General features: G+C 42.4%; 1 protein-coding gene and 1 long non-coding RNA gene across 10 annotated transcripts in view; one reads left to right on the forward strand and one right to left on the reverse strand.

The window, feature by feature from the left end:
* Positions 1-25532, forward strand: part of TEAD1 (TEA domain transcription factor 1) — a 254546-nt gene that overhangs the window by 154381 nt on the left and 74633 nt on the right. For all 8 annotated transcript variants that reach the window (XM_074336011.1, XM_074336012.1, XM_074336015.1 and 5 more), the window contains exon 3: positions 23484-23548. In XM_074336011.1, the coding sequence (XP_074192112.1) occupies positions 23484-23548 (65 nt within the window). The remainder of the gene's footprint in view (positions 1-23483; positions 23549-25532) is intronic.
* On the reverse strand, positions 1808-24476 carry LOC141572236 (uncharacterized). Of its 2 annotated transcripts, none has more exons than XR_012497518.1 (4): positions 24338-24476; positions 24105-24240; positions 23563-23658; positions 1808-2409 (listed from the first exon to the last, which is right to left on the reverse strand). It is a non-coding gene; the product is annotated as an uncharacterized LOC141572236 (long non-coding RNA). The 2 variants fall into 2 exon arrangements; XR_012497519.1 differs by lacking the exon at positions 1808-2409 and adding an exon at positions 20915-23131.

Below are 25532 nucleotides of genomic sequence, written 5' to 3' on the forward strand. Positions count from 1 at the left end.
AACCAGAACCAACCACCGTTCACATTTTGATGAATTTTAAACTTTATTTTTAGTTTACAAAGTTGTGATCATTCTATATGTTTTATCTTGCTTTCTTATAACATCAGCTTTTTCTGTTAAATGTAATTTTTAATGACTGATGTTGTAGTCAGGGAGTTTATTTAACAATTCCTGAATTTCAGTTGTTTAGCTTGTTTCTCTGTGTTACCCACCAAGATAATAACTATGACAAACATCTCTTAGCAACTCTCCCCCACCCCTGCAACCCATTCCCACCTTCCTGTGCCAATATTCTAGATTATATCCCCAAATTACATTAGGGGGAAAAAGTTATTTTTAAGGCTTTGATACATATAATCAAATTGCTATTTAAGAAAGTTGAATCAGTATATACCCCCAATAGCAATATATGCTCTTGGGAACATAGCTAATCAGTATAGGTAAAAATGGGTATTTTATTGGGGTTTTATATTGCATTGACCTGATTACATAGGAGGATGAGCCCTTTTTCATTTTATCAAATCATTTGTGTTTCTTCTTTTGTGAATTACCCTTTGCTGTCCTTTGATCAATATTTCTATTGGTACAATGGTGCTTTGAGGGAAACAAAAACTTGTAGAGCAATGACTGTCCTCTCTCCTCTCATTAAATTTAGAGAACGTGGCAGTGATGCATGTTGGAGACGCGTGGGCTTGTTTCTGTTTGACCGTGGGAAAGATTGCGTGCAGACCACACTTAAAATAATGCGAGTGAGAAATAATAATGGTGATGAGAAATGAATTTCTTTATATCTAATTTGGGATTCAGCTAACATGTACAGTGTCATGTGTCGGGTACTGTGCCAGCTGACTTCACAGAAACATTCTTTATCAATCTTCGCAACTCTTCTATTGAGGGAGCTTCAGATTCTTTTTTACATATAAGAAAACTGAGGTTCAGACAAATTCAAATTGGAATTTGAACCAGGTTTCTTGACATCTGGACCAGGACCCTTTCTTCTAAACCATCAAACCTGCCCTTTCTATGAGATATCCGGTGTCTGTATTTTTATACAAATATCTAATCTTGTTTTGTGTTGGTCCCTGGAACGCCATGCCCAGTGTCACGCAGCTCCTCTCAGAGGATATAAAGAGACAAACACACCTCCTGGCAATGAAAATGATCCTGAGAATTGCCTTTGGTAAGGATGGATGAAGACATTAGGCCCTTTCTGTCTAGAAAGAAGAAAGTCGAAGGGAGACATAAAGGAAACTTAAAATCAAAAAGGATAAGTGTAGATTTAGCCAGTGTTTTTCCTAAATGCTTCAATGTAGATGTAATTAGAAATGACAAAGGAGGTTTTATTAGGACAGAGGGTTGCATAATACGTTTCAAATCTTGTTACTCTGTATATCTTAACAGCTGAAATTTAATTGGTTCAGCTGTTTTGTGGATGAAGGAATGATCTATTCATTGAGAATGATTCAGAGAATGAATGATTCAGAGAAGCAGTGTTAGCTAGAGAGGACTCTGACTTTTTAAGGTTGGAATTTGGGGTGGAGGACCAGAATTTCTCCCCTAGTAGAACATTGTAGGTACCCATCCGTGCAGACTGGCCCGAGGGGCAGACCATTGCTGCCCCGATAGATGAGTCTTTGGGGTAAGGCAAGGGCTCAAAATGACAGCATCTGTCATCTTTCATGTGGGAGAAGGCACTGTGGACTTGCTGAAAACTAGTCTTTTTACCTCCTCTTATTTCTGCCATATTCTCAATCCAGTTAAGATTCATTGTCTCTCTCTAGGGGGACTTTGAAATCTATGGGATTTTGAAAACAGTACTGTTACTTCGTGACATATGGTATATCCCGACGAATCCTAATAACAGAAGTTCTGTGTTCTGCGTTAATGTGGGACCTCCTTTTGTGAAACTTTGAATACATTTAGGAGAAATGTGTGACAGACAGGATTCCACTGTGGAGGGGCATTTGAAACACTGTGTTTTCCTTGGGTAATATGGAACGTGGACAATGTTCCATGGTCTCCAAGATTGTTCCAAGGCCCCTGATGCTTCAAGGTGGAGAATCAACCTTTACTTTCTGATTAAGTAATTGTAATCACAATAGACTCTGGGACCTAATTCCAAACCGGATTAGCCTTTTCTGTCTTATTAAGAAGAATTTTGGATTTAAATCCTGTTGGAAGCAATGTTAAGGACCTATCTCATGCACATACTAAATATTAATGATCAGAGGCACTTCAAAGATAAATTTGAACAGTTACGTAAAAAGTTGATAGAAGACAAAGGTTTATTATAGAGTGGTTCTGAAATGAGCGCTGCCCAGTCAGGAGTCCTCAGGTCTTCCCCGCTAGAACTCAGGAGCAGTGCGGCCTCGGGCATGTCTTCTGGCTTCTCTGCTTTCGTCTTCTCATCTGCAAAACAAGTTAAAATTGTTGGATGAAATTATCCCTAAAGTGCCTTCTGGAGCCAAACCTCTCTGATTCTCTAAAATTTCTAAGAGAGTCCCTCTAAGTCCAGACTTTATGGTTGCAAATATTTTCATCGTTTGCGTGTTGGTTTTTGTGATAATATTTTGTAATTATGAGCTTTGGGATAGATGAGAAACCACACACATGGCATAAAAAGGTTTGTCAACAGAAAATCTGTATGGCTCAAACTGGAGAAAGGGGCTTATAAATCTCTCTTGACAGAAAACATGGCATTACACAAGCAACTCATGAAAGACCTTGGAGCGTTGCTGTTCGTAGACTTGGGAATAGTCCCAAATAATATTTTTTTAGTAATATTTTTCTTCCGACTTATTTATTTCAGAAAAATTTTTTTTTGAAGATCCTAAGCTTCAGAAAGCAGTACTGTACCCACTCTGTATATATTTCTGGTCCATTCATTCAGTTATCGTTTATTGATCACCTATATGCTAGGTTATGGTGTCCTGGGGACTGGGAATAGAGGGGCTATAGGAAAAAGCCCTTGCCGTCTAGTATCTTAACGACTAGTAGAGAAAGTGGTCGTGGAAACAAATGGTAGGATGGCGGGGTTGTGAGCACAGGAGAACGTGAGCATGATCAGGAAAGCACTGTTTGCACGTCGTGAAAGGCTTTCCTGGAAGATGACGAGAAGTTTGTAAGGAGCAACGAGAGCTGGGGATGCAGGCTAGAAAGCAATATGGTTGTAACCGTAAGAAAGGGTGAGAGTTGGGAGAGGTGGTTGTTAAAGAAAGCAGTTATAAGGCTACTTCAAAATATCAGAAAGAAAATGGTGAGGGCAAAAGCAGGAGGGAGGGTTGGAGGTTCAGATGGATCCGAGAGATGGATATTTATGCAGCTGAGTGATGCTGTAAGGATTACATCAAGATGGGGAGCCAGAAGAGGAAGCCGTGCATGATTGTGAGGTCCCTAACTTGGGGGAGATGATCAGGTCCCCTTGAGAAACTCCCTGGCAAGGGAGTGGTCTTTGGATCCTCAAATGTGACATCTTTTGCCAACTTAGGAACCTGCTGCCCCTTTGGTGAAACTTTTAGAAGCAATGACTAGAATTAAGAGGTTGTAGCCAATGATGTGCTGGTATATACTTTAAACCACACATGTACACGACACACATGATACACATGTATACATATATATGTTGATTAAAATTTTTTTTACTAATATGAGTCACACGTAGCATACAATTGATAAACAAATAAAGTACAAGATCCTTTTGTTGTAAATTCCATGTAGTCAGTTGATTCTCATAAACTGTTTTCACTGATTTTTATTTTTCTCCTGAACTCTTGTATCCATAGCCAAACTATGACTGGAAACAAGGAATACAGGAAATCAGGGGACGGGAGCAAGGGAGGCAGTAAGCTTCATTTTGGGTATTTGAATTTGAGGGCACAAAAGGGTGTCCATGTGGCATCCAGCAAGCAGCTGGGTGTGCGGGGTTGGAGATGAGCGGGTGAGTCAGTTGACCATAGGGTACAATCACCCTGCAGCCGCCACCCCACCCCCACCCCACGCACACACCTCCTGCCTCCTGCCAGCCTTTGCGTAGGTCTGGGAACGTGGTCCCTACCGCCTCACCTCCCGCACTCTGCCAAAGGGCTGCTAGACACTGGCCCCACTTTGTCCCCACTCTCTCCAGGGTCATACACCCTTCAGCAACTGCTCTTGGGTTTTGTTTCCTTTCATTCCCCCACATCCTAGCTCAGTGACCAGAGTCCAGGCATTTGAGACCATATGAGGCGTGTAAATCCCCAAGGGGCCCTTGATCCTGAGAACCCCCCCTTGAGAGTTCTCGTCACCGAACCAGATGTCACATCCTAGGTCAGACTGATGGGTGGGTGGGCAGCACACACAACCACAGCGGCGTTTGCCTGGGAGGATGTTTATTACAGCATTTAAGAGATGGGATTTAATGTGTCCCGTGACACAGCCTCCTACTTCTCATCCTACTTGACCTTTCTACAGCAGTTTAAATGGTTGCCTTTTAGCCCTCTTCTTTTTTCAACTTGATCCTTGCCTTCCCTGATATGACTGGACCAAGTGCATCTCTCTTTTCTAGTTCTCAGCCTCTTCTGCTGATTCCTTTTCCTCTGTTCAACCTGAATTGTCCCCAGCTCTCTTTGGCTTTTATACTTTGCCTGGGTAGGGTTCGCTGCTCTCAGTTTCCAGCAATAGGCTCTTGGTGGCGGGACTTGTGTCTCCTGCTCAGCTTGAATCTCTTAATTGCCAACCCTGCACACCCAGCTGCTTGCTGGATGCCACATGGACACCCTTTTGTGGCCTCAAATGGAATTACCCAAAAGGAAACGTATTGCCTCCTTTGCTCCGGTCTCCTGGTTTTCCTGTATTCTCTGTTTCCAAGATTTGACTACTCTCTTTTAGCTAACCATATCAGCTGACATTGCAATCCTTCCTTCCCATCCATACCAAGTATGGCAAGAAGATGTGGCAGTTCTACCTTTTGTCTTGGTCCCTTCTCTTGCTTTCTTCAGGTTTACTTGGCAAATTTAGGCTTTCATCACCTGTCACCTGAATTGCTGCTGTGTTCTCCTTGCCTATCTCCCTGCCTCCACTTAGCCCCTTCAGATCAGCCTTCAATCCCAGGTAGGATCCTTCCAAAACCCAGGTAGGATGTTTAAGCATGTCTTTCATGAGCACATCTGATGACACTTTCCATTGTCTGCAGGATGCAACCTAAATCCTTGGCCTGATTGTCGCACTATAGCAAACTTAGCTCATCTTCTGCTATTCATCTAGCTAGGTACTTACTTCATAAACCAAGTTAGATAAATACTCCCAATTGCTCACTCACACTGAAAGGCCTTTAATTAAATTGTAGAAAGGCCAATCAAAATGCATGTAATGGCAATGGTTGTTTCTGAGTATCAGTCTCTCGCTCTCTGTCAACTTTTACTTATTTTTATTTTGATGACGTAAATGATCATGTGTTGGCCCCTTGGTGCCAAGAGCTGGGGTTCAGGTGTGTCACGGTGGCACTCCTCTGTGTCTTCTGCTTGTAATTTGGGAGTGCTGTGGATGTTAATAGGTATATCCAGCTGTCTGCAGATCTCCTGAAGGATAGAGGGGCCCCATTTGCATCAGAAACCTCTCATTTTTCTCTGAGGTAGAAACATGAGGTGTAGACTTCATATTAAGGGAGTTTATACATACATGGTGGCTCCCTACATGTGACCTCATGAGTGGAATGAAATTAGATACACAATGGCGTTCAGAGTTCTGGTATATATTTGATTGCTCCCCCTGGAAAGTAACTTTATGGCTTTTACAGAGAGAGTTTTACAGCAGGAGTTTGTACTGGAAATTTACCCTCCCTGTCCTTCAGCTGGTTTGTCCCTGAGCCAGACCTGTCTGAAAACTGAAATGGAATACTATTTCTCTTCTCAAGTTATCAGTTGTAGCTGTCAGGAATTTGTTACTGTCTGCTAAAGCCTTTTAGCATAAAAACATGCTAAAGTCAGTACTTGTGTGAGAGTGTCATGTGGGAAGTTACATTGTTATGTGGATGCAGAGAGGGCGTTAAAACTAGACTATTCATATGTGAACAGAAAAAAAAAGGAACAGAATTAATAAGGAAAATCCCTAAAAATATATAGCCCCTGTGGATTTTTCCCCCTCCCTGCATCTCTTATACACCAGGGGTAGATAGATTGTAAGCCCTCTGGGGACAGAAGTGCTGTCTTTTGTCTTTCTTCAGTGCCCACCCCAAATCATGCCAATCATAATGAATGCTTAGAAGCCACTGCGATAGAGAGCGTCTCTCTCCCCTTAGCACAGCTCTCGAGATGGCAAGGACCAAGGACGGATGCTGGTTAAGAAGTGTGCTCCTGCTTTATTTAGCACATAGGCTGTACTTATTCTCCTCAATCATCTTTCCCCATGTGAAACTCTCTGGTGAATGTTGGGTTTGTGTTCTTGGAGAGGTTGGCCCTTCCTGTAGCTACTTGCATTTGCTGGGAAGTGTGCCATCTTCCTTTGGTTTGGACCTTGGAGACTCGGCTCTTTCAATTTCAGAGGGAAATGGAAGGTGGAGGATCGGAGGACAGTGCTTTCTCGTGTCCACTGCTGTTTGTGTTCAGAAGGAATATAAACATAGCTAGATCTCGTCATCTCAGTATCATAGCATAATAGGGTATTAGACCTTTGGGGAAACTGAGGCTCAAAAAAGTCAATAACTCTCCTAAATTCAGTCGCTAGTTAATGGCAGCATTAGAGAGCCTGTACTTTTCCTCACTTCCCTGTTCATGTGCAGGAGTCTAGAAAGGTCTCTTTTGAACATGTATCATGACCTCAAGAAGTATAAACCTCAAGGTTACACATGTTAAAGCGATGTAGCCTGTGCTCCTCAGGTGCCGAATTCTGGTGAGCAGGCTTATCCTAACCCCTCACATCATTTCTGCAGAGCAAACAAAAAGCCAGTTGGACTAATATTAATCATGGGAGCCTATTATAATGATATATAACTTGTCATAACACATTATAATATTACAGCAAATACATTTAACTCACGGAACATTCTCAGGGGACTCTTAACTCCCATTAAAATCATGTTCCAAGCGTCTATTCTAGCAAGATAGAGCTGCAGAGTTCTGTGATGCTGCCATGCCACGTTTGCCCAAACCAGCATTATGAGAATCCCTTTTGAAAGCTCCTGCACTGTTTCCCTGGGCTCAAAAGTACGTTTGGTTTTGTCAGCACCTGGAAACTGGAAGTTGAGACTTGAGGAGAAACCGTTGGCGGTTATGCACTAAGCTTGCTGGAGACTTGGAGTCTCGGTTGCCGTGGAAACCACACTGCTGCCTCATTTATTAATGGCGGCTTGGTGAACTTCCGGAGGTACTCTTGCCCTGTCCTGTAAATTCATTCGAGAAAAGTGCAGGTTGACTTTTAAGATATTTTTCTCTCGTTTCTGAAGCATTCCCTCCTGGATCCTCATGAGCTCCATAAAATTGCCCATGTGCAGTTTCAGAACTACCGGTTTTTATCCAGCAGTTGTGTGTGAAGACCATTTCCTTTCTTTCATGCTTAAATCGTGTTTATGCCTGCCTGCCTTGTTCAATGAGTGATTTTTTTTTGTATTTTTTTTTTTTTTTTTTGTATTATGCTGCCTTTAAGAGTTACATGGATTTGAAATAAACAAAGAGGGAATGGAAAAATTAATCAAATAACATTGAAAACCTTGATACTGGCTTTAAAGGAGTTACAAGTTTCTAAGCCTTTCCTAACTTTTAATATTCCAAACTTTGTGTGTTTTTTATCCAAAATAAAAGACTTGTTTCTTTCCATTCCAGTAAGACACTTTCAGAAAATGTCTTAGACAAATGTTCTTAAAGTAAGAACAATTTCACTAAACTAACTCACCTCTGCCAGGCATATTAACAGTATTGGAAGTTGCCTCCAAGGGAAAAAAAATTTTTTTCAGCTAATTGTTTATCTGGGAGGATGCAAATGGTGGTTTTCAGCCTTTTAAGTCATCCATCATGCCTGGCAGCCTCTATTGTCTCATTGCTGAATTTGAGCCAAGTGAGTCTCTTTCTTGGTCTTGGGAGGGAGGTACATAGATCTGGTTCTGCCAAATCTGTGTTCTCGAGCAGTCCAAGTCCTGCTCTAAGAGAAGATAATGTGGACAGACCTGTAGGTCCCCTCAGATTGAGAAAGGTCATGGGTCCTCATTTTCTGATGTCACATTAAATAGAGGAAGAGGAAGTAACTCTCTATTCAAAGTAGAAGTATAGGACTTGTTCCCTCAGTTCTTCCAGTGTCTGCAAATTGCTGTTAGTTTTTAAATGCATTTTTGTGGATGTAATAAAATACTGTTTATAGTCAGCTACAAAGTAAGTAATTACAATGCGGCAGATGAAATTCAGTATAACTTTGTCGTGGTTTTTTTAATTTTAATTAAACCAGTTTTAGAGTAAATTATAAATGCTGCTGCTTTTGTTGTGACAAGTGACATTGACAAAATATTAATCTAATGGACTGTTATTCACAGAAGCTAAATGTGTTCTCTAGTCTGCAGGCTTTGGGTGTTTGTTGTGTTTTAATTTTCAGTGTATGTTTTCAAAAATCCGGAGAAAAGAATAAAGTTTTACAACCACATGAAATAAGAACTCCATGTATGGAATATTCCATTGTTGATATCTTGCCAACCACAATTGCGCGCGTCTCATTTATGGCACTGAAAACTTTTTTTTTTTTTTAAACCAGATGTCTCTGTGGTCACTTTTTTGGTATCGTTAAAACTGAAGCTGGGATAAATAACCAACTGTTGACTACAAAGTCTAATATTAAAGGAATAATCAGCCCACGTTCCTATTAGATCATTTCCCTTTTATTTTACTTTGTACATTACCTTTTGGTATTGCTTAAAAATGGTATTTTGTTGGTTGTGTATCCTTTTATAGTTAAAGTACCTAATTTATTTTCAGTGGATATTCTTTTAAATTGAATTTATATAATTATCTGTAAAGACTATATATCTTTCGATTATATTAAATATTCAAAAACTGATTTCTTGTCAATTTTTTTGCTTCCATCTATCATGGCTTAAAACTTTTCTTTGTTTTAACCTTTTGATATTTAAAATAGATGTAAAAAATTTAATTACAAGGTCTTCACGTTAGTCCTGCAGTAGTTTTTAATAAGACAAATTTCAACCCCAGGGTAAAATCTTTACGTTTTGTCTCCTTTTACTCTTCAAAGCTGACCTAGAATCCAAAGGTTAGAGTGAAATTAATTTTACCCCATAGCTTTTTCCTTCAATGTATTAGAAATTCCCATTTGAAAAATAGAGCTAATTACCTCTCTCTCTCTCTCTCTCTCTCTCTCTCTCTCTCTCTCTCTGACTCTCTTTTTGTCTCTGTGTGTGTGTGTGTGTGTGTGTGTTTGGGGGTGGGGTGGGGGTGGGAGTGTGGGAGTGAAATCACATTATTTAGTCAGTTTCCAAGTATGATTGTTGCCTGTTTATTCAGGGATTGAATTGTTGTTGCCACTGCTACCACCACCATCACCATCATCAAATCATGGGGGGCAAGAGTAGAGAAGGTGCGAGACGGTTGTAGACATCCAAATATGACAGCAGAATAATCTCTGCAACAATATGGCAGTGGAGCATTTGCTGACTTCAGAATACCAGCTCAACCCCAATATTTTTTCAGGGATGCTAAACCTCTTGTAACTGCTAAATTGGATTTGTCACTGAATGAAGTATCAGCTGCTGTTGGACAAGGCTATAAAAGCCAGCCGGCTGGCCCTTTGTAGGCAGGGCTTACCCAACGATTGATATGTTTTAGCACTTTTGGGATTATTGTGATTAAGAGGAAACCATTCTGAATGAGAGAGAAAAGGGGTAAGGACACACAGCCCACAGCTGGTGAGCAGCATGTGTTTGCTGCTGAGGAAGTCACCATTATGGCTTTCTCCGGGTTCCTGCCCTGATTGAAGGGTATGAAATCTTTATATGAGGAAGTGGTGTCCTTATTTCCTCCAGTTGCAACCCTCCCTGCAGGGCAATAGACATTTGGAATGTTGTAGGCTTGAGAATTCTGAATGCTTTCAAACCACTCATGTGCCCGTGCATGTACGTAAACACACACACACACACACACACACACACACACACACACACACACAGTGGCTAAATGCATTAGTCTACACACACGAGTTAATTGTGTTAATGTATAGGGATTTCAGTAATAACAACAGTGTCCTCTTTCATCTCCCAGACCCAAAGCTCTGGACACGCATTAAAAATACACCTCTGTGTAGTTTGTGTCTGAGTCGCTTGTATGTGTGTGACAGCTAAATGAAATCTACACGTCCAGTGGATTTGTAAACTCGAGCATCTAGCTGAGGGTTTATTAAGTACAGGAACCTCACTATCTTTTAAGAACAGGTTTGTTTTCAAGAACCACCTGCTCCCTGGAGTGGAAGAGCTTTTTGCACAGGTCATGCACTGGCCAAGCAAGCCCCTCTGTAAGAGGAGCTTGTTGAGTAGACTGGAGTTTGCAGTTGCCCAGTACTCGCAAATACACATGGAACTGGTCGCCACTCCAGCCATCCCAGGGGGCTTTGCCCAGTTCATGCTCAGAGTTTGCTCAGCGTACCGCACAGGAAAGAGGCCGGCTTGCCGGGTCCTGCAGAGAGTTTTTCCAAGCCTGTGCAAAAAGCACGAATCATCCAGCAGCACGAATCTTACAGCTGGCCCTTTGCTAGCTTTGATCTGCGAATCAGGCCGCACCATGAATGCCCTTATTGTCATGTTATGTGTACACAATGTGTGAATTATTGAAAATAGGGAGGCCTGAGCCTCATCTGGTAGAGATTACAGTGCAGGCATGCTGGGCGAAGGTCTGTAATTGAAAATCCCCAGATGCTGTTTATTTGGCCTTCGTCACATGACCTGCTGCAGGAAGATTGTCTGAACAAAATGTTGCCTGCATAGAGAGTGGAGCTTGCCCTCCCCTGCCCCCAGAGCCTGCACAGGCTCAGTCTGTACACAGCTTCAACACCTGCCCAAAGGATTTTTAAAGGCTTAAAATAGATTCACTCATAGCATTTAAATAGAGGGCATCTTGCTTGTTGGTTTAAACTGCTTAAGCGGTTGTTGACTTGTGGAACCTTCTATCCATACAAGGGTTTGCTGGATAATTTCACTCTGAGATGTCTTTTCAAAGCAACCTTCAGGGCTGGAGCCACATAAGGATAAGTAGCTTGGGCTCTGCCTTTAAAAATCAAACTGACGTGTAGTGAATGAGCTTGCAGATGAAGCCACATCAACTCATCTGCATCTTATCCGGTTCATTGTTACCTATTCTACCTATGGTAAAAGTGGAGATGTTTCTTAGGAAATTTGTTTCTCCCTCTGAAATACTGAATGTTAACCTCTGTGTGGTTGGTGGATTAAGGCAGGATGCGAAATCTGAAATTGCCGAACATCACAAGAATAGAAACAGAGTAGATTGAGCTTATTTTAAAGAAGCTTTCAGTTTTCTAGTTTCTTTCCACTAGGGAATAAAATAGCCACTCACCATCCTTTATTGCCACCCTGATCGCAGTTCTAATTGTGGGTGCCTCTTCCATTTCTTGGAGCTTAGGAAGAGGAAAGGTTCCATGGGGGTTTTGGCATTCCATGAGCATTCAGCTAGGCGATGAGTTCCTCGAAGGCAGGAACCCTGTTGTATTTTTCTTTATATCTCAGTGCCTGCCAGCACAGTTCTTTTTCTGTTCTTCCTGCTCCTTCTCCCTCCCTCTCTTCCTGCCTCTTCAAAGAAAACATTCAGTCACCACCTCCTGTGTGCCATGATGTCACTTCTTCCAACATTTTTTCTTTCAGGAAGGGGCTAAAATCCGCAGTAGCAGTATCATTAAGTAGCACGTTCTCAATAACAGAGCCAGGAGTTAAAGGGGGGACTACAGGGGCAGGATGTGGGTCCTGCCTTCAAGAAGCTCATAATTTGTCAAAGATGAGCAAAGACACTCACAGGAAGAGCACTGTGTGGCCACACCGTGCTACATGTCTGCATGGACTCTGCTGAGCCTGGAGGGCCGAGCATGCCCACTGCCAGGCGCTTAGGAAGGACCATTTGAACTGGGTCTTGGCAACTCAGAAATCAGTGTTCAGCAAGCTTGGATGGGACCATCAGGGCAGGGAGGGCTAAGGGGGCATCATTCACACAAAGGAATGGTACCCAACCTGACGTGGCAGTGCGTGTAGAGAGTGGCAGGAGAAAAGATAAAATACGTGGGTTTATACAGGTAACATTTTGATTTTTTACAAAGGAGAATATATTGCACATTAGCTGGGTAATTCAAAATTTAAAAGGAGAATAATCAAAATGGGTCGACTCTCCTGAATCTAAAACTCAACCTAAGGACGTAACCTGTTTGGTTTGCTTGTTCACCGTCTAAATAAAATAGAACGCTCACTTCATAGGCCACTGCTCTCCTTAATGACTGGCCTGGACAGCGTTGCCTCTGGCTACTCCTAGTTTTGAGACCAGTCGGGTGTGGCCTGAGCACGGCAACCAGAGGAAGAAACCTCTCTGGACTTTGACCTCAGACTATTCTTCAGTACGTTTCCTCCTAATACTCTGCCCTTTATTCCCATTGTGTGGCGTCTCGCCTCATTTCTCCTCCTAAGCTATAAGCTCCTTGAGGGCAGAGGATATGTATTATTCTAGCGTGTATCTCCTGCAGTGCTTAGCCCAGTGCCTTTTATGTAGAAAATATTCAACACGGGGGAGGGGGTTCCTTGGGCCACATGATGTCGGCCTTGAGCACAGTAAGAGGAGTTGAAGTTTTATCCTGTTTTGAACATGGTACATGCAGGACTTTGAAAATGGTGTAGATGCCGTTCAGGCCCCTTCATGGTTGGTTTGTGCCCCCTTCTAAGATTGTGTTCTTACTAAACACTTAGTAGTGATCTGATGACAAGTTAATTTATTATATGATTTTCAGAGCAGTTGGTCTAAAGCTAAGGAATAATGAGCTTGGAAGGTAAAGCTGCTTTCAAATCCCGACTCTACCACTTAATGGGATGGGGAACTCGCGTTAGTTTCTTCATTTCTTTGAACTTCAGGCTCAGCATTTGTAAAATGGGAATCAGGACTGTGCTGACACGTAGGAGGTTTCCACCACGTTACTGTCCAGCTTCCTACCACCTCGCTTCGTCTCTACCCGCTAAACCATATTATTTCATATGCTTAACCCCCAAATTTCAATTTCTCCAGTTTGAGTATATATATATTTTAATGTCCTTTATGATCATGGTTTCCATATTCTTTTTAAAAGAATTACTAAGGGCCTAGACAGTTCGATTTCTCTTGAGCATGTTTTCTAAGCAGCGGGTAATCCCATGTGAGTGTCATTTTGATTTAATGCTTGCATAATTCACTGTTGTGTAGCTACTGCTATAGTAGCTGCAGAAGTTGACACTTAATTCTTCCAGTGATAGTTGTATTTTTACACTCACTAAGAACTAAATTCTGGAAACCCAGTGGAGGACATGCTGTTTAATGCAATGCCTCCGGCCTGTTCACTGAGATAATTTTACGATCTGCCACAAATTACAAGAATTTTGGCCACACTTAGCCCTTGGCAAAAACCTAATCCCTGCTATTTTATTCAGTGAAGAATCTATTCTAAATTAAAAGATTATTGTAGCAAGTAAGTAGCTTGCATGATGCCCTCTTAATGTTAATGTGAAGATATCACAATAAAGTGCTCCTTTTACTTGGAAACAATGATCATGGCCGTATCATTTTGAAAATTTAAGATGATGCCAACATTTTGAAAACATTTTTCAGTATAGCATGGAAAAGATGTTCAATTTCAATAACACTGAAAGTAGCATTGTAGGTTTATACTGGATGCCATGTGGTACAGCGTCCTGGAAGGAAACCTTGTATATTATCTCAAGCCATGAAAACACATGAACCAAGTGCAGGGACATTACATAATAGTTACAGGACTACTTGGAGTCACCTTGAGGTGCCAGAACTGCCATTTGTTGTTGCTAATGCAACAAGCCTTCAGGTTCCGTATTTTATCCCCTATTTTACAGGTGAAGAAATTAGAGATCCAGAGAAGTTAAGCAAGTCGCTTACATTCACATAGCTAATAACACAAGTCCAGCTCCCCCAAAAAGATCTAGGCAATCATACATCTGAGTCCGAAACAGAAAAGCAAAACCAAGTCTGCAGCATTGCCACCATTAGAGATTCTCCTTTAAAGACTGGCAGTTTTTAGCACTTTGAACGTGTGGATTTCACACTCCTTTAATGCCAAATAATTAATAAATGAACAGAGTGTTCTTAGTGAAGTTTTTCATTAACAAGACTCTCCTGGGTTAATGTTGAGATTAGCTTTTTTTTTGGACCAGGTCCATATTACCGTGGCATGTGGAGGTCGGTGGCGGGGGAGAGGAGTCAGGAGCAAAAGCACATGTGTTGGTCTTTCTTGTGTCAAGTTAAGAGAGCAGAACGAAGGTCTGGAAAATTGTGCTGCCTGTCACTGAAATAGTCATAACTGTACAAGGGCTTATAGATTTCAGGTAATTTTGTCATTACTGTCCAATTTATATAATCTTTCTAGATCATTTTTTTCTGATTTTCTTCGTATAGTAAAGGAGAGCCCATTCATTCATTCATTCATTCATTCAGTCCGTATTTCATAGGTACCAGATCTGGGGTTGCAGAGAATTAGATAGCTTCTTGCCATGGAGCAGTCACTATTCTAAACAGGGAATGAACAGTCCCATAGATAAGTAATGGCAGTGCAGCAAAAGCAGGGGTATATGCTTGGCACATGAGGATGTGAATGAGGAAATGACTGACCCAGTTTGGATGGCTCCTGGAAGACTTCAGGGAGGAGTACTTCAATTAGGGCTCATAGGGATGGATAGGAGTTTTCAGGCAAAAGAGACGTGAAAGGACATTTAAGGATAGATGGTTTTACAAGGTCATAGAGGTATGAAAAAGCATGACAATGACTTGGGGAACTCTGAAGCTTTTTGTACTAGAATAGAGGAGTCTTCTACAGGGTACTAGGCTAAGGAGTGTATGTTTTTCTTATAGTTGACAAGGACCTACAAATATAGAAAAGCAACATAATCAGATGTGAGCATGAAAAATGAGTGAAAACTCACCTGACAGTGTGTGGGTAGGGGTCGATTTAGGTTGCTGTTGGGGGCAACAAACTTAGGTTCCATTAAATTCCATGCACACCTTGAGTGTATGAAATCCAAAGATGCTGAAGACATAGACCCTGCCTTTAAGGAGCTTATGGTCTGTTACACGAGGAACTCTTAAGAGACCCAGAATGTGGGCAGTGCCCTGACACATGCAGAAGTAATGCACTATGCGCCCGGGACAGAATGGTTCATCTATGCTACTTTCCCCGTCAGAGTCAAGCCATCGCTTTCCTCATATACTAAGCGATTTGTTTTTAACTCACAGTGTCTTTGGTTTCAGTTTGCTTTGTAATATTGTGGGTTTTTTTCCAACCACTGGTCTGTGAGCTGAGCTCCAGGCACCTGGCTCCCTGGCTCCCTCCTCTCCGCAGGTTCCGTACTTAGTGCATGTTTCACACATGCTTCCAGTGGGGTTTCATGGAGGAGATACCATCTGAGCTGAATCAGGAAGGATTTTGGTTGGTAGTCGTAGGGGACAGTGCAATTGTGAGCAAAACCTTAGAAAGACAGAATGGTTCAGGGAACTGGAGCTAGGCGGCAAAATGGAGTTTTTGATGGCGGCAAAATGAATTAGGGGGTTTGGGGGGTTGTGGTGATGCAAAATAAAAAGTTAGGGCAAGATGGTTGGACAACATTGAATACTACACTAAAGCAGTTTGACCTTCGGACTATAGGCGGTGGGGCACCACTAAAGGTCTTGAAGCAGTAGAGTGGATAAACCAGAGCTGTGTTTTAGGTAGCTGTGTGTAGGATGGATTAAAAAGAAGAATAACTAGAGGCATAAAGTATTAAGGCTTACTAAATTATTCATTAGAGGATTAAGAAGGTGATTGTGTAGCATCTATTGCTTCATAGAGAATGAGCCATTAGAAAAACTTACTTCATATTTTCCTTCTAGAAATAAGTACCCCCCCCAAAAAAATATCTTCTATACAACATAGAGGGATTGTAGTCAATACATAGCATTAGACATTTTTTCATGCTGGTCTCTTTTTGACCGTTGTAGTCTAACGCAAATGTGTGGTAAGCTGTCCCACTAAAATGAAAGAGAACACAGTGTTTTATGGAGCCATCACTTGATAATCTTATCAGTTGCCATTGACTGATACGAACTCCGAGAAGGTGGGACTTGGGTTATTGCCATTTTGAAGGGCTAACAGGAGTAAGTTCTGACTAACCAGGGGTTAATACAGCCTTCCTCTGTGTATTCAATCTTCTAAAGCTGTTCCTTCTAAGCCCCTGGGTGGATGCAGACACAGGTTATTTCAGGGACTTGCCACTGTTTACCTCCTGAAGGCCATCAGTCCGTTTTGTAAACCTTTAGATCAGGAACATGCAGTACCAGCCCTGACAACCCAGAACAGGCTGCCTGGCCCCTCCTGGTGATTTTCCACATCAGTGCTGATTTTTGGTCAATGATTTATAATGGGGATTAACCGAGACACTGGTGTCTAAACTTCCTCATTAGCAACACTCCGGGAATGGTTCAAATGTTATTCTTCAGGAACCTCCCTCTACCCCGTCTTAGTCTTATACCTCTCTCCCACTCTGGTTCTCCATCTCTCTCATTCAGTCTTTCCACCAGTGTCTACTTCCTGAGGAGCTGTGGTCTTCTTGGCACCAGGGTGCAGGGATGAGTAAAACCCAACCTCTGTCTGTGTCCCTGTGGAACTTCCTGTCTGGGAGTGGGGCGGGGGCAGGCGTTCATCATGCAATCAATCATTCGATAAATGGACCGTGACAGCTGTGCTGTGTGCCATGAATGAGAGGCTTCGGGAAGGATAGGGTGGCTTGACACTGTTCTCATGGGTGACAGTCCTATATAAGCTCCTTGAAGGCAGCGATGACATCTTTTACCCCCATAATTCTAGCACGTTGCTTGTGCTTTGTATGTGCAGGTGCGGTTGTTGTCTGACTAATGGGTGACTCGCCAACTTGGTAGACCTTCATTTTTTCCCAGCGTTGCTGGGAAAATGGCAGTAGTATGGAAGCAAAGGTTAATTATTAATTCCTCACTGGTTAGTTAATAAGGACACCTTGCTGCCTCCTCTGGCCACATCCATAGATACAAAGAGCCCCAGATCCTTAGGAGGACAGGGTCACTACATATCCCTGTGTACAACGGTCCCTAACTGGTGCCACTGGGTTCCCACAGGGCCCCCTACATCTGTGCTTCTTGGTTATTGACTTTGCTGTCCTAAGATATCTTTTTCCTTTAGATGATAAAAAAGGGTCCGTGGCTAGGAAGCATTTTAACCCCATCTTGTAGAATCTTGCCTGGGAATGTGCTTTGTAAGCTGCTCTGTTGGGTGCTGCTGTTCCGTCTCCTGTTGAAGGACAGAGCCCTGCCCCATGCTGCTGTCATTTGTGGAAGGCATCTTTCTTTGCTTCCTCCCACTGGGTCATCTGTTTTTCTCTTTTTTCCCTTTCTGTGGATGATTCAGGGTCAAACTGGATTGTAAGGATGTAGGAGCCCTTTTTCTGCCTCTAACCATGACTCATTCCACAAAAATTGGGCTGCCTGGGAAGAGGAAGCAAAGATGGATGACATTGGTTCTTGTTCTCAATGACTTTATGATCTGGTTGGAGCCATGACATGTACCAAAATGATAGACTATAAGGCAGGAAGGATATGGGCCCGCAGCAAAGAGGCCAAGGCCAAGAACTGGACATTTAGAGAGAGGGGAGGCATCTTCCAGCTGGACGACTCATGAAGAACAAGGTATTTGAAAGGTGGGCAGAATCCAGACATGCAGAAATGGGTGAGGACTGTACAGGCCATGAAAGCAATTGGGCACACAGGTACAGAGCTCAGAAAGCTCAAGGTTTTAGCAAGGAACATTCCAGTAGTGCTGTTGAACTGAGTTAGGGTTTGTTAGGGGGTGTGGAGGACCCTGTGTCTGCAACCATAGCACTGATGCCCATTTGATACAACAGGTCTAGCAATCAAGAGAAGGCTGTGTTTTCTTTCTGATTCTCATTCTTTTAATGTGGGGAATCCTCACATATCCTTCCCAGCAAAGGGAGGACCAGCAGAGGTTTCCTCAGAGTACACAGCCAGAGCACCTTCCCCAGGCCCGGGACAGCTCAGCTCTCTGCATGTCTGAATTTGCCTTAGACATGGCTGCAGCCAAGGAAGAGGAGCATTTGTTACTTCTTTCTCTGTGGCTCTCTGACTCCATTCAATTGCAAAGTGGCTCTTAGGCTGTTAAAGCTGACTGTCTCTGGGCTACAATTTCTAGCCACAGACCCTGCATTTGCTGTGCCTCAAACACGACCTTGAGGCCACATCCCATTATACACACAGCCCACAACAACCTTAACCAGTCTTCTGTCTGGGTAAGGCAAACACAGTGCAAACTCCAGGCCTTTCTGCAGGGACCTCTCTCTGAATTGCCCCTTTAGAAGAAAATGTCACGGCAATCTCGGATGCAGGAGAAGCCGATGATGGGCTGACTTTCAACTGTGTTATACTATCTAGGAGAAAAACATAAAAACTGGATTGCAGTGCCTGGTTAGGATCACAGTGTGAAAGTGGCTGGCAGGTCAGGCTGTGTTTCTCTTTGCTGCTGCCGACTGCCTGTGGGAAAAGCAAGGGCAGCTTCAGCCGCAGCATCTCAGACATAAAGAAAGGATGGGGTGTGCATTCCTAAAAGGAATTTTATGCCACATAGAAGCAGTAGTATAATGACACTTAGTGGTGAAGTGTGACTTGGCCACTCAGCTCTATGAGCTATTACAAGGATTTATAGAGAATAATGAAGATGAATCATGAATACTGTGTATGCTATGAATGGAGGACCAGAGACTCCTGGGTGCAGAAAGAAAGGGTGTGCAGTGATCAAGGGAGTTTAAGGGTCAGCGGGTGTGGTTTTTTTAAAGAGTCTCAGTTTCCTGCTTAGGCATTTAAAGAAATGCTGCATCCTCTGTCTAAAATGGTCTTCAATTCGCCCCCCCCCCCCGCCCCATTCTGCCTGTCAAAATCAGTCTTATCACTAGTTAGGACATGCACATTGAGTTTTTAGGGAGAAGTGTTATTATGCCTGCCATTGATTTTGAAATGCAACAACAACAATGTAAAATTCATTCTGTAAACAACTTTTGTGTATGTCTGAAATTTTCCATTATAAAATGATGGAGAGGATGTCATCTCTCCTTAAAGGCCTCGCTTATATTCCAGTCCTTTGGGGGAGGCTTTCTAGATTTTTCTGAATTATTTGTGGCCAATTACCCATGCACGTTGCTAGAACTTCTTTCATGGCACGAGTCGTCTGATGTTGGAGCTGATTTGCCCTTGTATCTTAGCCCTTATGTTGGACTCTCTGTGGACAGGCAGGCTGTCTGTTCGCTCCTTATGTCCCGGATGCACCAGACAGGTGTCACAAGGCACCAGGTAGACGGTCCCCACATGACTGACTGTCTGATTTGTTAGGAATACCATGATTAACTTGAAAGTCAACTTCGTTGACAATCTTTTCTGCAATGCAAGGCTTGCTGGAGGAAGCACTACCGCGTGCGTGTGCGTGTGTGTGTGTGTGTGTGTGTGTGTGTGTGTGTTTTGGAACAGAGAGAGAAGTGAGGGGTAACATTCCTAATCCACAACATTCTGATCATGGCTACCAAACAAGAGCGTGCTGTGTGGGCCAGAGGGCCACTGCCAGTCACATCACTGATAGCTGGTGCTGCTGAGCTCTCGGTCCTTGGTAAGGGAATCCTGTACCTTAGTACCATGATTCAAATCCCAGGCTCTGGGCTATATGCATCCACACCATTTAGAGGGTTGTGCTATAGAAATGTAAATAGGCCTCAGGGCATCCTATCAGCCAGCGTCCCTGACAAGAATCCATTTAGGACCTAGTTGATTTCCCCAAAATATGTACAACCCCAAGCAACCAAAAAGGTACTCCAAAATCATTTGGAATGGCATATTTTCTTCCCTAATGGTAAGCATATTTTAGTGCTGGGAAAATTTAGAATTGAAAATAGGAGATTTTAAGAGAATTAAAGCTATAGTATTAATGTTTTTTATTTAAAGGATTTATGCACATTTGATAGTCCAAGAAATTACTTAAAATAATTTGGCCCATACAACAGGTTAGCCTATATTTTATTTCCAAATTAAAATGTGCCATGCACTAATTGATTTAGACTTGCTTTTTGGAAGTGTTGAAGTCTTAACTAGATTTGTAAGCAATATTAGAGCATTGAAGATAATTTATTAGGTTTCTAAGAGTTGGTTAAGGGAAAGTTTTATAAGTTGAATTAAACAGTTCTAATATTTAAAATAATTAAGTACATTCTAAACTAAATACATAGATTTAAATATTTAAAGGACTTTAGGTTTGTAAAATGGGCCAAACATTATTTGAATGGACCTTTGAAAGTGATTGTAAAAATTATGAGACATATGAGTTGAACTTAGAACTTAAAGGTATTTAAGTTTTTTTCTTAATAACTGAACAAGTGAAATATACATTTTTAAAAAGTAGGTAAACGCGAATAGTGTTCTCTGTACACAAAGTCACCCTCATGGTCATTAAAAAAGTCACATGAAATAAAGTGATTAACACTGCCTAGACCACAGTAGCAGCTTTAGTATTAGTTGAATTTGAATTTTAAAAAGTGAATAAGTGATATTCCTTATGGAGGCAAGAAGAAACTCATGGGAACCTCAAGTTAATTATTCGTCATGGCTTGAAACATGGTATGAAAGAAAGGACATGGGTTGTGAAAGGTGCTCGTACTCGCCTGAAGCACAGGGATATGCGAGTTAGGACGAGCTTTCAGTGGCGTGGTGACTGTAGCATAGTACGCTGTACACAGCACTCGATGAGGGTCGTTGTAGCGATTTCTAGAAGTACTGTGATCAAAGTATGAGTTGACATTGTTTAACTCCAAGGGGTGTCATCTGCAGAGACTGCAGGATATATAGTCACATGTGGCTGTCCTGGATGTTGATCACATCCATTCAACCAAACGCCGTGAGACGTGAGAAATTAGTTATATGGGTGATGAGTCACATCTAACCAGATATTTCTGCTTTCCCAGAAAATAAGCTGAGTATGGGGGCAAGAGACATTTTTGCCGTCTGGACAAGGTTAGATGAAATTGTTGCATGTAGTACAGAAGTACAGAGCCCTGGATTTATTTTGACCTGGCCGCTCAGCGCTGAGCAGGGTGCGCAGTGAGGCCCTGAGATGGAGGATGCTCGGCTCATCTGCAGACACTGTCATTTAGGTCTGGCTTCTGGTAATTAGGGGCTCCTATCTGGGCTCTGCTATCAGTGAGCCTTTGAGACAAATTGCAAAATCTCTACAACCATCTGAGAGATGGAGAAGTAGACCTGATGACACTACAGGAGATATTGGTAGTTCTCAAAAGTTTGAAAGAGAATCCTTAGCGCAGCAGTCCTCAAAACTGAATTTTGAAGTCTTTTTCCTAGGGTTAAAGGGTAAGTTCAGTCACAGAGTGAGGATCTGAGACGATCCTGACCGGCTGGAGTGACAGGCTTTACTTAACAGGATGAAACGCAATAGAAAGAAACTGTAACATTCTGTATTTGGATCTGAAAATCCTAACTATGCATGAAGAGACTGCGCACAGGGGTAGGGATATATCTGAGGAGTAGTCAATATGAAAAAGTCCTAGGAGTTCAAATTGACCTAAGTTGACTATTTATTCTGGCCCCACAAAATCAAATGCTGCCTTGACGGAAGTGGAGTATGAAGGAGGAGAGGTGACAGACCCAGGCTGCTGTGGACCTGTCATAGCAGGGACATCACCGCAGTTCTGGGCTCCAGGCGAGGAAAGGAAAGGAGACAAAGGATGGTCACAGGATGTATGGGGAGAGTTCCAAAGCTTGTCACAGATAACAAAGGACACAACTCCAGGGGGACCTGAAAGCTGTCATTAACATCGCCAAGGCAGTCATGTGCATAAGAAACTAGCTTGGTTTCTTGTTAGGAAGAACAAGAAGAATCTGAGGAGAAAGTTACAGGAAGCCACAGATAAGGAGGGTCTTTTTATTCTTAAATGTTTTAAAATGGACTCCTTCCTGAATTCTAGAAGTGTTGGTTTTGGCTAATAAGGACTTTGAGGAGTGGGAATAGATGATCCAAAGGTACCTTCCAGCCCCAACATTCCACAATTCCTTTGTCTTCCAGTGGTGACTGTGTATTGCATGGTCCTAACATAGGCAGGTGGAGGGTGGAACCATGATTATAGGAACGTTCTAGGCAGCGGTGGGGGAGCATTTAAATTCTCAGGCAAGGTTTCCATAAGGACATTCTCACGTGGGTCCTCATTAGTGCTGCCAGTTCTTTACTCTGCCAGGGGCGATCTGGTGGTTGTGGTCACTCGCTTTCACCAGAAGCTGTGTTATTTCCTCATTTACAGTGTGCTGGGTGCTGGGGAGGCTTTGGGGAATGAGATAGATAAAGCTCTTGCTCTCTTCAGGTATCCAGTATGTCGGGGAAGTCAGACTGCAAACACAAATCATACAACTACCCAAACAGTTATGATTATAGTTACAGTTTGGAGTCATGTCTTGTATGAGTGGGTTTCTACTTCACGTAGTATTATTACATTTCCCCCACTTAGCTTTGAGGCCATACTTTCCCATGATATTATAGTCCTTCAGAGAGTCAGATTATCTGTTTGAAACCTCTCAGTCTCCTGGTGTGGTACGGATAGGAGGTATTTGTTTATACTTTTAGGCATTTTTTTTTCCTCCAGAGGTTATAAAGCTTTGAGGAGGTTGAGTCATTTTTTTTTCAAAGACAGGGTCTTCTGTATAGTTAGTTACCAGGGTAGTGACTACCTTTAGGGGGTGTCTGCTTTCATGCTGTTAACTTCTTAGTGTAGGCTTTCCGTGGTCACAGCAGTTCATTCTTTTGTATCTACAACGACTGTTAAGTGAAGGTAACTACAAACAGAAACCTGAGTGAGGAGGAATGAATATGAAAAATAAGACTAAACAGAACCGGGTTTGTGGACTCCCACATTAATCCTCGTGTTTGTGGCGCATACAAATCACCACCCATTTAGAGACAAGCATGCAAAGAAACGAAAAGGCACATTTTAAAAAAGCACATACCTATCCTCCACTGCTGATCACAGTTCATAATTAAATGCCCCTCATCCTAATTTTCCTTAGTAATTTTACAAACACTACTGTTTTATTTTTCTAGCGTTAATAAGCTTACAGCTGCAACTGATTCTGAATTCTGTTCTTAGCTTTTAGGTGCCTTTTTTGGTAACCCATCTTATTGTAAATTCTTCTTTCTTTCAGGTAGGAATGAATTGATAGCCAGATACATCAAACTCAGGACAGGGAAGACGAGGACCAGAAAACAGGTAAAATAACCTACCTGGAAATTGTGCATGTCAGCGAATGGCCCAACGAGGCATTTTGGCTGCAGTGGCTGTCTGTGCTTTGGCTCCTAGGAGCCCCCAATTTGAGTTCCCTGTAAGGACGTCAGTGCTATTTAAATTGGTGTTTTAAATTGGCTCAGTTTTCACTGTTCATCATTTCAGTGACCCTTTCCTAAGTGGTCTCCAGAGTTCTTTTTATACATGTGTGGGAAAGTGTTATTGCTAAGGACAGTGTATGAACTGCTCCTGTGCTGTATTTTAAAAGTTTTACTTCTTTCCCAAACTGTGCATCGGCAAACACTGCAAAAGCTACAGGTGCAAATATACTTGCACGTCATGAAATTGTGAGATTTTGCGCATTGTAAAATCCTGGAACAATTTACGTCTGAGTCATTTCAGTGAAAAAGTAACACTAGCAGCCGTGAGTATTGGCCTGACTATGGTACTGAATGATGTGCGTCCAGGGAACTGTTGCTCCTTAAGCTATGGCTTTTTGTCAGTAGCTGCTGTGACTGAAATGAAGTTACAACTTCAATACCTTTGTGCAGAGCAGTGTCAGGAATTTTCCTCTGCCCTTTGTCAGGGCTCTGGCTCTCCTCCTCCTTTCTGATGTAAAGCAGCCCCACATCTCAGACCCAGTTCAGAACTGGAATGGATGAGCAATTGGTATTTAACTAAAAACAGAGAAAGAAAGGGGAAGGGAAAAAACTAATCAGACAAACCTCACGGGTGAGTTGTTAACAGAAAAAGAAATTATTTTTTAATGTTTACCTGTGCTCATGGATCTGACGTGGATTTTAAAAACTATACTGAAACCACCAGGCACGCTCAGCGCGGTCTCTTGAAGCCTGAGCAGCCGATTCCAGTGCTCTGCTCAGTGATGAGTTGTTTTTATGAGTGTATATGACGGGGGAGAGCTTTTCCCCAGGAATGCTACATGTGCCCCAGCCGGGAGCCTGGCTGCTGAGTCAGCATGGAGGGAAGTGGCCTCCTGCCAGCGTGCAGAGGCCGGGCATTGTTCGGTGGGTGTTCCCCGACAGTGGCCAGGGGTCCTCCTTAAGTCAGAGAATCACAGAACAAAATTGGGGGAATACAAGTGAAAGCAGGAGCCGGATGGAGAGGTGAAGAGGATGGGGGAGATCCTGCTTCTCCATACTTAAAAAAAAAAAAAATCAAATTGGAAAAAAAAATTTAATAATTTAAACTCCAAGACAAAGTTAAAGATAAAAGGATCTTTCATTGTCGTAAATCCTGTGTTTTAGAGTTGCTAGAGTGTTGAAAATGAAGTAATTGTCTCGCAGGCTGAGTCGCTGAACTTCTACATGGAAGGTTCTAAATTTCTGAAATGTGTAAAAACAGACAAGATCTAATTCCCAACATACTGAAAGTGCTGGACCTGGGCTGTCTGCTGGTCTGTGAGCTCTGGTCATGTGCCCAACCCCCTTCAATGGGGGACTCTTCTAAATTTAACCAAGCCCCTCCGAAAGAGATGCAAATTTGTTTACCCAGTGGAGTCATTGTTTCCGAAGCCAGGCTTGGCTTGGTTTCCACCCTCCGGCATCCTGGGGATGTTTTTAGGCAGCAGTTGGTGATACCTCTCCAATGTGAATTTGTTGTTCAGCAAATCCGTGTGGTTTTCAACCCAGATTTTTAACAGGATGGCTGGCTGGCTGTATTCACACTTTGCGCTTTGTAATAATATGTAAATCCACTTGGCACCCAGTCAATACCCAAAAGAGTGGAAGGATTAAAGATATTTATAAGGGGGAAAAAAATGCTCTGCTAACTGGGTCTTTCCATTTCACTTTGAGATCTAATTTACATGTCAGTATTATTTTAACATTTGCTACAGAATCCAGAGCCTCTTAATGAGATCAGAATACAACCGACAGCTTCAGCTTTTTGATTCTGCAGAATGTGCTAATTTATGGATCGTCTCTTCTAAATTGAGAAAAAGGGATTTTCC

This window comes from Rhinolophus sinicus, linkage group LG06 (genome assembly GCF_036562045.2).
Source record: "Rhinolophus sinicus isolate RSC01 linkage group LG06, ASM3656204v1, whole genome shotgun sequence".
NCBI classification, from domain to species: domain Eukaryota; kingdom Metazoa; phylum Chordata; class Mammalia; order Chiroptera; family Rhinolophidae; genus Rhinolophus; species Rhinolophus sinicus.